This window comes from Macrobrachium rosenbergii, chromosome 34 (genome assembly GCF_040412425.1).
Source record: "Macrobrachium rosenbergii isolate ZJJX-2024 chromosome 34, ASM4041242v1, whole genome shotgun sequence".
Taxonomy (NCBI): Eukaryota; Metazoa; Arthropoda; class Malacostraca; order Decapoda; family Palaemonidae; genus Macrobrachium; species Macrobrachium rosenbergii.
In genome coordinates this window covers 9,673,821-9,687,658 of record NC_089774.1, presented here as the reverse complement: position 1 = coordinate 9,687,658, position 13,838 = coordinate 9,673,821, and the positions used below count along the sequence as shown (strand labels likewise).

General features: G+C 32.9%; 1 protein-coding gene across 1 annotated transcript in view; it reads left to right on the top strand.

Moving 5' to 3' along the window:
- Positions 1–13,838, top strand: part of LOC136856173 (nephrin-like) — a 112,477-nt gene that overhangs the window by 83,539 nt on the left and 15,100 nt on the right. The window contains exons 6-9 of the mRNA XM_067133841.1: positions 1,352–1,506; positions 8,237–8,393; positions 9,285–9,415; positions 12,934–13,093. Of these exons, the coding sequence (XP_066989942.1) occupies positions 1,352–1,506; positions 8,237–8,393; positions 9,285–9,415; positions 12,934–13,093 (603 nt within the window). The remainder of the gene's footprint in view (positions 1–1,351; positions 1,507–8,236; positions 8,394–9,284; positions 9,416–12,933; positions 13,094–13,838) is intronic.

The following is a 13,838-nucleotide window of genomic DNA, read 5'->3' as shown; positions in this document are numbered from 1 at the left end:
ATATATATATATATATATATATATATATATATATACATGTACATACATGCATACATACATACATGCATACATACATATACAGATAGAAAAAAACATGAAAACAGATATACAATTTCACTTAACACAAAAGACAAGAATAAAAAAACAGAAAGATTGAAAAGAATATTGTTAAAATGGACAGACTGACTGCCAGAGAGAGAGAGAGAGAGAGAGAGAGAGAGAGAGAGAGAGAGAGAGAGAGAGACAAAGAAGAATGTCAAGTAAAGATATGACAGACTGGAAGAAAAAGTAAGATTAAAGACTGGAAGAAAGTAAGATTAAAGAGAGAGAGAGAGAGAGAGAGAGAGAGAGAGAGAATAAAAGAGGAAATGAAAAACACAGAAGGAATATCACGATGTCATAGTAACTTGAGAGGTAATAATAATAATAATAATAATAATAATAATAATAATAATAATAATAATAATAATAATAACAATAATTATTATTATTATTATTATTATTATTATTATTATTACTATTATTAATAAGACAGAAACAGCCAAAAATACTACAAAAAGGAACCAGTATCATCCAGAGAGACACAGGAGTAAAGTGAGAGACGAGGGAAGGTGAGAGAAGCGAGACTTCTCACTCCAGATGAGGAAGCTGTTGACTCCAAGTGAAGCTCTCTTATCTCTGCGGGGAGACGTGACGTCATCACACTCATCCCCTAATTTAATCTCTTAGAATATTCTTGCCTCCTGTTCGACTCGTCACATTCTTCATATTCTTGGGAATATTCTCGAGGAGGTCGTGGCTTTAGGCTTTCCATCTTCGCCTAGGGGGCGGCTGGCCCCGCGCCCCCCTAATCGGCGTCGTTTTAGAAAGATGGGAAGAGGTGGCAGAGAGAGAGAGAGAGAGAGCTTGCATAGATTTTTTTTTCATTCTATTTTATTGAATTTGATTTTTGGAACTGTCCTGATTATTTATAGGAAAATTATTTTCATATACATATATAATATATATATATATAGATAGATAGATAGAAATATATATATATATATATATATATATATATATATATATATATATATATATATATATATATATATATATATATATATATATATATAGCTATGTATTTAGGTTAAAATATTATAGCAATGCCCATGTAATGATAAAAATAACTTCAAGTATCAATTTACCTACCAAAAATTAATAGAAAACTTTAATATATAAGCAAATAACTCAATAATAAAAAAATAAAAACCAATTTATTCAGTCATTATAAAATTTTCGTGATAAATTAAACCTTTCACTTCATGATATGTAAAATATTTATTTAGATTTTTATTTTAATTACCAACAGATGCCCCCACAGAAGTCCTGTTGGAACAAGGGTCACCAGTGGTCACAATGAAACAGGGCATGTCCAGAAGGATATCTTGTGAGGTCAGGGGGTCACGCCCCCCAGCTAAGGTCATCTGGAAGATGGGGGAACGAAGGCTCTACAAGACTGGATGGGTAAGAGAATGAGTTGTTTGTTTGTTTTGTGGGTGAGTGTCTCGTTATAGTTAATTCTTGTGGATTTATTCATTAAATGAGTCAATTCTTCAGACCATCAATTCGCTAAAATAAATTCCATAGCTTATTTCTTCGCTAAAATATGTTAATTTTCTAGAGAAAATAAATTTGGCTTCCTTGCAGCATCGCTAAAATAAATTCTGTGGCTAATCGACTCGCTAAAATAACTTCCTTGCCTAATCCCGTCGCTAATATAAATTCCGTAGCTAATCCCGTCGCTAAAATAAATTCTTTAAATTCTGTGGATTATCCAGTGGCTAAAATAAATTCTGTATCTAATCCTGTCGCTAAAATAAATTCCGTCGATCATCTAGTCGCTAAAATAAATTCCGGGGATTACTTAGTCGCGAAAATCAATTCTCCGCTTTACCAAATCGCTAAAATAAATTCCTTTGCTGTTAGTGCTCCCTAATGTCTATTTCTGTATCCTGTTATTTCAGAAATAGTTCATTCTGTTTCCTTTTGTTATTTGTTATTTTTTTTGTTTTTTGTTTTAGGGGAGAGGGAGAGAGAGAGAGAGCTAGCCATTATTCGCTCGTTTGAGTTTTTAACGCCTGGCCTCTCTCTCTCTCTCTCTCTCTCTCTCTTACAATTATTTGGTAGTTAAGTTTTTTAAGATGCAACCTGCATCAGAGTCGTCGTTTGTGCGTCTCTCTCTCTCTCTCTCTCTCTCTCTCTCTCTCTCTCTCTCTCTCTCTCATTATACTCTTTTTCTCTCCTTTTCTCTCTTCAATTCATCCAGTAAATGAATATTCATTTTTTTACAGACATTTGTTTTAGAGAATATATAATAGCACAATTACATTGCAAACAGACAATTACATATCTTTGAATTAGATTACATTAAAGAAAGAATAATTATCTCAACGTAAGATAATCATAATTCTTAATCAGATACTAAATAAATTATCAAAATTATCAAAGACAAAAGATAAACTGTATAAGTATAATTATATGAAAATTTTATGCAGGTTAAAAAGTCTAAGATCAGACTACTCACATCTAATTAAAATTAGCATTAATCAGGTCCCGAAAGATGTTAGCAGAAATTATATAAAAATGATTCTTGAAGGTCTAATTGTATTAGTGATAAGCAGCACGAAGGAATTAAAGTTAAAAAAAGAATTGTTCACCAGTATGAATATTATTGTTAGAATAGGTATTATATTTCAAGAAATAATTTTTATAGATTATAACCAATTTCTAGTTGTATTTAAAGAAACAATTCAAATAAATCATAACCTATTTCTAGTTGAATTTAAAGAAACAATTTAAGTAGATATAACCAATTTCTAGTTGTATTTAAAGAAACAATTTAAATTGATTGTAACCAATTTCTAGTTGAAATTTAAAGAAGCAATTCAAATAGATCATAACCAATCTCTAGTTGCATTCAAGAAACAATTCAAGTAGAGTATAACCAATTTCTAGTTGAATTTAGATTAACAATTTAAGCAGATTATAACCAATACCTTTTTGAATTTAAAGAAACAATTGACGTGTGTTAAAACCAATTTCTTACATATATTTAAAAAAGCGATTTCAGCAGGTTATAACCAATTTCGAGTTGAAATTAAAGAAGCGATCTAAGCAGATTCTAACCAATTTCTAGTTGAAATTTAAAGAAACAATTCCTTTAAACTAAAACCTATTCCTAGAGACAGGAAATCAGGTTGAAAAAATAATGCAAATGAAAATAAATATATATATTTTTCCTCCAACTGTGAGACTCTTCTACACCAAAGATCCTAACAAATCCTGCGCTTAGAATCTCAGCTTCAGTTTTTCATTTTCTAAAAAATTTTAAAATGAAAAACAAGGTTCGTGATTTTTCCGTCGAATGAAGAATAAATTTCTGTGAAAGAATATTCTGTTTATATGGAAGAAAAGTGGCCCCTGTAATCTTAAGGGAGTCTACTGTGAGGATTTTGAAAAGAAATTTTGTACAGAGGTTGAGATTGGGGGACTGGGTCCTCTCTCTCTCTCTCTCTCTCTCTCTCTCTCTCTCTCTCAGGATTGAGAAAAAGGATGTATAAAGACTGGAGTTGGGAGACAGACTCTCTCTCTCTCTCTCTCTCTCTCTCTCTCTCTCTCTCTCTCTCTCTCTCTCTCTCTCTCTCTCAGGATTGAAAAAAGGATGTATGAAGAGTGGAGACACTCTCTCTCTCTCTCTCTCTCTCTCTCTCTCTCTCTCTCTCTCAGGATTGAAAAAAAGGATGTATGAAGAGTGGAGACTCTCTCTCTCTCTCTCTCTCTCTCTCTCTCTCTCTCTCTCTCTCTCTCTCTCTCAGGGTTTAAAAAAAGTGTGTATAAAGACTGAAGTTGATGGAACGAATCTCTTTCTCTCTCTCTATTACCATTCTCTCAGTCTTTCTTGTATAACTCTCCTATCTCCCTTCAGCCTTACACACACACACACTCTCTCACTCCTCCGTTTGATCTCTCTCTCTCTCTCTCTCTCTCTCTCTCTCTCTCTCTCTCTCTCTCTCTCTCTCATAGATCTCGTCTCGGAAATCTCATTTACATCGCACTCCACTCGCTCGGAAACTCTTCCTCAAAAGAAGAAGAAGAAGAAGAAGAAGAAGAAGAAGAAGAAGAAGAGGAAGATAAATAAATAAATCAGGATCCAAGGAAACGTGTCTCGGCATCACATTTATTCTCTTTGGCGATCCATCGTCGTGAGTTCAACCGTCGTTGACAAAAACGAGCAGCCAAAAAAAAAAAAAGATAAATAAACACGTCCAGTATCTGAGCTTGGAAGGGGGGAGGGAGAGAGGGGGGAGGGGGGGAGGGGTTTACCTTACATATCACCCTCTTCTACTCCTCTTCCTCCCCCCCCCCTCTCTCTCTCTCTCTCTCTCTCTCTCTCTCTCTCTTTCTCTCCCTCAATTTCTCTCTCTCTCTCTTTCTCTCCCTCAATCTCTCTCTCTCAATCTCTATCTCTCTCTCTCTCGCTCCCTCTTTCTCTCCCTCAGTCTCTCTCTATCTCTCTCTCTCCTCCCCCCTCTCTCTCTCTCTCTCTCTCTCTCTCTCTCTCTCTCTCTCTCTCTCTCTCTCTCTCTCTCTCTCTCTCCAAGAACCTTTTCAAGTCAACCCACCTCGAAAAAGTTTAGCCTACAATTCCAGAGGAGAGGTATTTGAATGGGAAGGTTCTTTTAAAGGCCTTTGTTCTCTTCCGTTCTTATTTGCTTGTTCAACAAAGTTATTCGGTTCCCAAAATACATTAATTTATTTAGACATCAATACATGACTCCTAAAATTTATCAGTTTCTCAATGAACTCCACAATATTCTTTGGAAGCTTGAATTTCAAGTCAGTGGACCCTTTGGTGGGCTTGTTCCATAGGAATAGGGTTCATCTTCTGAATAATAATAATAATAATAATAATAATAATAATAATAATAATAATAATAATAATAATAATAATAATAATAATAATAATAATAATAACAAACTTCTTCCAAACGCCGGAGGTTGCCAGGTTGACCACCAACCATCTGTACCATAATCATATTCCTGAAATTCCTTTGATTACATATTAATTAGAAATGTGATTCTGCATAATTATATGCTAGAATTGCTTTTGTTGTGCCACAGTGACAAACTTCTGTCAATTAGCGGGAACAATAACCCTATTGTAGTGATGAACAGGCCTGCTAATAATTATAAATAGAGGGTTGTAAGTGATCTACAACTTTCTATTGATCTGTTGAGTGTCAGTGTGTTTTTATCTATTTATTGAATTATTAATTATTTTTAATTTTTTAATAATAATAATAATAATAATAATAATAATAATAATAATAATAATAATAATAATAATAATAATAATAGTAGTTGTAGTAGTAGTAGTAGTAATAATAATAATAATAATAATAATAATAATAATAATAATAATAATAATAATAATAATAATAATAATAATAATAATAATATTTCTATACACCACACTGTAGCTGAATGTGATAGCTTATTAAATAAAGCTATCAGTGGGTACACATTTTAAAAAGGTTATGGAGAATATTATACATATCAGATTAATATACTTCCAGTTAAATATCCATCAAGGTATATTTATGTATATTTATCAATATACTAGATCTTCCCTAGCAAAGGTTGTTTGCTATGCCACCTAGTGGCTCGGAATGTAACGGAATATACCTGGAATAGATTTCTGTTTGGTGAGCAGTAAAAATCAGTATATATACACACACACACACACACATACACACATACACACACCTTGCCATGGCCTCATTAAGAAAAGCAGGTAGATATCAAATCACAGGACTAATTAGCACACTCTCGCGTTCCTGTTTCCTGTTAATGAGGATTTTGTTTTCATCGGCGAATTCAAAATGTCAGGTCGAAGGGCGTCGTAGATATATATAATTAATTGGGACAGGTAAAACAACACAGGTAGATTTGTGTGGTATTGTTGACGATGTGATTCTAATTGTAAGTGGCGATTGTTTTTCAGTGGATTGTATCGTTATTATTTGTGTTTTTTTTAATTTTAAGTTCTGATGTAATCTTCAGTTTGTTTTCTGAAAAGAAAAACTTTGTCTGCCCATTTCTGTCCGCCCTCAGATCTTAAAAACTACTGAGGCAAGAGGGCTGCAAATTGGTATGTTGATCATCCACCCTCCAATCATCAAACATACCAAATTTCAGCCCTCTAGCCCCAGTAGTCTTTATTTTATTAAAGGTTAAAGTTAACCATAATCGTGCTTCTGGCAACGAAATAGGCGAGGCCACCACGGCCGGCTGAGAGCCTTACGGGCCGCGGCTCATACAGCATTATACCGAGACCACCGAAAGATAGATCTATATTCGGTGGCCTTGATTATACGCCGTACAGAAAACTATGATATTGCAAAAATTCTTGTGTAATTAATAATTCTTCTGTAGCTGCTAATTGCTTGTGTAATTGGTTACCTGAGTCGAATAAGACCATATGGAAGTAATTACGTAATTTTCAAATTTTTTGAGATTGCTAGTTGTATGTGAAATTGGAATTACACAATTACTATGTAAATTTGTGAAATTTAATATTTAAGTGAAATGGGTACCAATTATGTCTGAAAAAACAATGTAATTATATATAAATTCTTGTCCAATTGAATTCTTATCAAAACTTAATGTATCTATGTACTTTTAGGCCTATAAACAGTTTTAAATATATGCTTAAATTTCTCAAAAATACAGAATTGAGAGAGAGAGAGAGAGAGAGAGAGAGAGAGAGAGAGAGAGAGAGAGAGAGAGAGAGAGAGAGAGAGAGAGAGAGAGAGAGAGAGAGAGATAAGGTTTCCCTCTAAGACGAGAATGCTACCATTTTCAAGAGAGATAAATGCAAATATATATATATATATATATATATATATATATATATATATATATATATATATATATATATACTGTATATATATATATATATATATATATATATATATATATATATATATATATATATATATATATATATATATATATATATATATATATATATATATATATATATATATGAGATAACGACGAGGCTCTCCGGAAATGAAAACCCCAGGTAGAAGAAGAAGAAGAAGAAGAAGAAGAAGAAGAAGAAGAAGAAGAAGAAGAAGAAGAAGGAGAGGAGACTCAAAAATAGATTTTTGGACGTCGAAACGTGATTAGTTCGTTACAGTATTCTCACGTACCCTTGGAACTGACCAGTTCAAGAGAGACAGTTTGAAGGATTATTTCTTGAACTGTTACTATTATTTCAATCACTACTGTCTGCAATTTTATATATATTCTTGTATATAAACATTTCCTGAATGGGATTTTAACTAAAATGCTTCTTACCATCCTAATTCCTGACATAACCCTAATCACCTCAAGCGTAAGACAGATTTTAGGACAGGTTTAGCCCAGAGGGGAAAAATTTATAGAAAAAAAAATTATCTTTACGGTTAAACGAGTGTCATCCCAGTATGCAGATTTAAGCAATAAAGATTACGAGGTGACAGAAAGTTTTTTTAATCCTCTAAATGCCGGGGTCTTAGACCCTAGAGGTTTTATGGGGACGAGGCGTCTTCAGTCTAGCCTTGGTTTATGGAAGGAAGTTTGAAAATTTTTTTTGCATATTTGTTTGTGGGTTGAATTTTTGGGTTTTTGTTTTTGTGGGGTGGGTAATAATGGTCGTATAAGTGTCAGTGGTATCTGTGCTAATAATAATAATAATAATAATAATAATAATAATAATAATAATAATAATAATAATAATAATAATAATAATAATAATAATAATAATAATAAAAATTTATTTGGATTTCATAACTCAGTAAATATATCATTTACTTTTTATCCTGGGATTTCAAATTATTCCAGCAAAAGGAATTTCATAAATCCTGAATGTATTCCAACATTCCCATCTTTTTATAGACATTTGAAAGTTCAATTACCTTTCGAATTTCAGCCATCCTTATTTCCCCATCTTTCCCTCAATCCTTCGTAGGATTTCGTAGGATATCCAAGAAAAAGGAACTTCATAAATCCTGAATACATTCCAACATTCCCATGTTTAAATTATATTTGAAACTTCAAATAACTTCCCAATTTCAGCCATTCAAAAAATTAATTCAAATGACCTTTGCATCCTTAATTAATTGTCCTCCTTCTCTCTCCTTCGTAGGATATCCAGGAAGAGGTCCTTCGCGGGGGAGCCACCCGCTCCGTCTTCGCCTACTTCCCAGACGTGAGGGATAACGGCCAGATCCTGGAATGCTCGGCTTACAATCCGTTGATTCCCCAAGTAGTGCTGAGAAACACTACTAAAATGGCCATATTGTGTGAGTAGAATGAGAGGCAATACTGAAATGAGCATGTTGAGTTAGTAGAACAGTTGAGAAACGCCACTAAAATGGCCATTTTTTTTATGGGTAAAATGAGAAACACCACTGAAATGGCTATTTTGTGTGAGTAGAATGAGAAACATCACTGAAATTAGCATGTTGAGTTGATATAATAGTTGAGAAACACCACTGAAATGGCCACATCATTCAAGTTCTGAGATTAGCATGCTGGGTTAGCAGAATCTATACATATGGTCTATGTATAGTGGGAAGGGTTGAAATGGTGAAAAATATAGATATATGATGAGGAATTCATTATAAAATATTAGCATCAGTGAAACAGTAGAACTTGACTTTGAGGTGGACAGTACATGTGGAGAAAATGGAAGTTTTCTAGGAGATCCATCGAGGTAGGGAGTCCATGTATGACAGAGGTGAATGTTTACATATTATTCATAAAGAAAACTATGAAAATCTTCCAAAGAAATATGCACAGTGCCACTACTCATCTAATATACATGAAAGCAGGGCAAACATATGCATCAAATAAACATAAATAAACATAAATAAACACGTAAACATTTGAAGCATATATAAAAAAAAAAACTTATGGCAAAGAAGCGGCTGTCAAATATTTGCCTAAATTCAATCTGCTCTTGTGAACTGTTCGTTTACCTAAGGCCTCTAGTCTCTCTCTGTGTTAGAAATGTTTTATGTAAACATTTGGAGAAACGTTTTAAGCACTGTTGTTTTCGAATTGACTCCGTCACGTTTTTGCTGGGGGCTGTGAAAGAAGGTTCAGTTGAATGGTGTTTATATTATTATTATTATTATTATTATTATTATTATTATTATTATTATTATTATTATTATTATTATTATTTTCAGACAAACCCCGAATGGAGCTTCAGCCAGAATCTCTCCAAGAACTAATGGACCTTAGGGAAGGCGGTGACGTCACGCTGAGATGTCTAGTCGACGCTAACCCAGCCGTTACTGGAGTACAGTGGTCCCACAATGTGAGTTTTAAACGTTGGTCTGAGTGAGTTTTAGGAATAGCTGGCGTGTTTTGAGAGTATTTAATGAAAGTGTAGTGTACAGAGTGTGTATTTCCCTTGGGTGTACCTCGTAGTGAATATTATCTTCAAAGCTTACAGGAGTATTGTGGGTACACGGCGTGAGTTTTTAATAGAAGGTTGTGTGATTTTTGGGAGAGTGTTTTTGTTTGTTTACTGAAGTCTTGGGGAATTTTGTGAGTATTTTGAGAGTCTGGTGAGAATTTATCAAGGATGTATAAGACTTCTCAGTAATATTTAGCAATTTTAGCATCTTTTATCAACTAGAGATAAATTTTGACAATTTTTTTTATCATATTTGAATAGTATTTTTGGTTTAATGATGCTGGTATTAATTAGATATATTCAAATACCTAAGAGAAGGTTTAATTATAGTATTTTCTAAGGATATATCAGTATTTTTTAGAGTTAGTTAGATCATTGTATACATTAAAGGTATCTGAGTGTTTCGGAAAAGATTTGATTAACTTAACTTCAAAAGCATTATCAGCTACATAAATCTACATGGACGTTTAATATCCTATAGTTTTTGTAGAGAGAGAGAGAGAGAGAGAGAGAGAGAGAGAGAGAGAGAGAGAGAGAGAGAGAGAGAGAGATTAAGCACCAATTATCCATTTTGTGAAGCTAAATATAAATGAATTAAATCGGCCAGAAGCGGTCCAGCTCGCCTGATGTACTCTCAAATAGATTGATGGCCCTAATTCCGACCTTGCAAAGTTGGCCCATCTCTCTCTCTCTCTCTCTCTCTCTCTCTCTCTCTGTCATCATATATCTTCAGTTTCTTTTTCCTCTTTCTCTATTTCTTATTATCTTACGTTCTTCCTCTTCTTCTTCTTCTTCTCCTTCTTCTTCTTAACAGGCATTCAATGCTCAACTGTTTTTGTTTTACTTTTCTCTTCCACTTCCTTTTTATTTTCATTGTTCCTTTCTATTGCTTTGTGCGTGTTTTCTCTCTTTATTATTATTATTATTATTATTATTATTATTATTATTATTATTATTATTATTATTATTATTAGTACATTTACAAGCTTGAAATAATAATAATAATAATAATAATAATAATAATAATAATAATAATAATAATAATAATAATAATAATAATAATTCAATTTTCAGTACTGGAGGCAACACAAATTCCGCATATTCATAATTTTTTTCTTTATTTACAAATAAATCAGAAACAAAACTAAGCCACAAAGCAAACCACTAAATTTATAATCCACCAAATGATCAACATCCCAATTTAGTTAAATTTAACCCAATTCAGTTAAATTTAAACTTACTTAATATTCCCTAAACAAACGCGAAAAATTCTCCCCCACCAGGAAACACTTAATCGCCTTTTAATTTCGCTCTCCATCTTCCGCGCGAACATAAAACTCCGCCAAAAGAGGCCGCAGATACCCATAATAGAGTAGTTATATATTCCGAGGTCCGGACTCTGTAACTTAAGGGAAAGTTGTCCAACGATATTTTATGAAAATTACGATGGTTTTTGGTTTTTCAGCCGTGAGAGAGAGAGAGAGAGAGAGAGAGAGAGAGAGAGAGAGAGAGAGAGAGAGAGAGAGAGAGATTAGGTAATTAATTATTAACTCAATTATTTAAACCCAGACAGGTAATTGCAGGTAATTGATTGCCCGGGTATGAACTTGGGATGGTAAAGGACCATTGCAATTAAGACAAAGTATTTAGGATTTGAAGAAACTTCACTAATTATTCTGTACGTTAAACTAAAGAGAAACTCTCTCCTCTCTCTCTCTCTCTCTCTCTCTCTCTCTCTCTCTCTCTCTCTCTCTCTCTCTCTCTCTCTCTCTCTATATATATATATATATATATATATATATATATATATATATATATGTACATATATTTTTTTTTATTTAGAATTTTGCATGTAATTGATATTCCATGGTATCAGGACCAGTTAATTGAATTCACTGTAATTTAATGCTTGTTTTTATGGGATAAACGAGGTTAGTGGTAATTGTTATTTGATAAATAACCCGGTTATTTATCTATTTATTTTGGGTGATAATAATAATAATAATAATAATAATAATAATAATAATAATAATAATATTATTATTATTATTATTATTATTATTATTATTATTATTATTATTATTATTATTATTATTATTATTATTATTATTATGAGAGCACGGGCTCATTCAAGGCTTATAATATCCGACACCTGTCTGATATTTCTACGACAGTCGGGGAAGTAAAGGACAATGTAGCAGATATTTCCACGACAGTCGGGAAAACAAGCAGAAAAATATCTGTTATTTCCACGACAGTCGGAAAAAAAAGTAGTAGTCTAAAAATATTTCCTTGAAAGTCTGGAAAATAAATAGAAACCTATGCACTATTTTCACGACGGTCGGGAAAATAAAGAGACACTTAAACAATATTTTCACGACAGTCGGGAAAAAAAAAACAGATTTATGGGCGTAGTCAATCAGCTTTAATGCCTATGTCACGCGCCCACATTTTCCTATGTGCATCATTCTGAAAAAGACTGACAAAGGCTGGTTTAACTAATTAATGAGATAGGCCTAAAGATTCCTCAGAATATTTTGTCTTTTTTTTTCTTTTTTGTGTTTTTTTTTGTTATTTTTGTCAAGGATCGTGACTAAGTGACTAAGACTTTATTATTGTTCTATCTCTCTCTCTCTCTCTCTGCCAAAACTGGGATAAACTTGATACAATGACGATTATGATGAAATACATTATACCCAGCAAATCGTGTTGATAATTGTGAATAATGTTATATAATGAATATTTAATATAATTAAAAATCTATATAGTATAAGGAAAGTAATATATATATATAAAATAAAACTTATATTTTCATTATTTCACAAAAGCTGGAATAAACTTGATACAATGACAAGTATGACGAAATACATTATACCCAGCAAATCGTGATAATAATTGTCAATAATGATATATGATGAATGAATGATATTATTAAAAATTTGTATAACAAAGAGCAAAGGAACAGATTCACATAGACTTGGGTATAATGACTCCACACAGTGTGGAGTTCAGACAATGAATTCTGTGACAAAAAATTTTACTGCAACCAGGATGTGCGTATCATAAGTTGGCATGGCTCTCCTTGAGAGAGAGAGAGAGAGAGAGAGAGAGAGAGAGAGAGAGAGAGAGAGAGAGAGAGAGAGAGAGAGAGAGTTAAAAAGGAAAGACACCAGGCAACAGTAGAACTATATACATACACATATGCATATATATATATATATATATATATATATATATATATATATATATATATATATATATATATATATATATATATATATATATATTATATGTGTGTGTGTATGTATATATGTATGCATGCATGTTTAAAGAGAGATAGACACAGTCAAAAGTAGCCATTTCCACCATACACTGAAAACCACACTAACTGATAATTCTTTCCTCTATGTTCCCAGGGCGTGCCGATCCAGGGCGGGTCAGGTCACTCGGTCAAGGTCACCCAGGGCACTCTGAGCTTGAGGAGTATATCAAGGTACACTTCGGGCAACTACACGTGCGCCGCGGCCAATACGGAGGGAGCGAATACTTCCAACGTTCTCACATTGCATGTGAAATGTAAGTGAAGATGAGCTTCAAGTTTGTTTATAAAGTCAGTGTGAAAATTTGGACAAGGTAGTGGAATTTGTATTGCAGCTGTTCTCCCAGTTTCTCTTCAGGATCAGACCACGAAGAATGGTTTTATGAGATTTTTAACATGGTGAAGGTAGGATTTATATTGGAGTATGTGCATAAACATAATTTGAGGGTGATTGTGTCATATAACACACACACACATATATATGCAAATATATATACATTTTGCATAATTATCAATGTTTCCACACAATTACCTCCCCACCACAAACCCTAATTTTAACTCATTAGGAATCACTTCCCGTCCATTACCCAAATCTTCTCTGAAATATCCACCACAATAATTAAATCTCCTCGACTAACCAATCTTATATCTCCTCGACTAGCCAATCTTCTAATCTTTGAATCCTCCTCCTATTACCTCCTCATTGTAGAGGTAATCAGGCGGAACTGAAAATCTCGGGTAAAAAAAACTCATTAACGCACCTTTTACCTGGAGCTCATAAGGATTCAACGCACAGGTGTTCTGAGGCTACTCCTGAAGACAGGGTGAATCCATGAGGAGCGTTGTAGCAATTCATTATTTTATTCGTATTTCTTTTTTTTACTTTGGAATTTTGACTTGTTTTTCTCTGAGATCTAGGATGGTAGAGCTTTTTGATATATATATATATATATATGTATATATATATATAAATATATATGATTTTATTTAATTAAGTTTGGC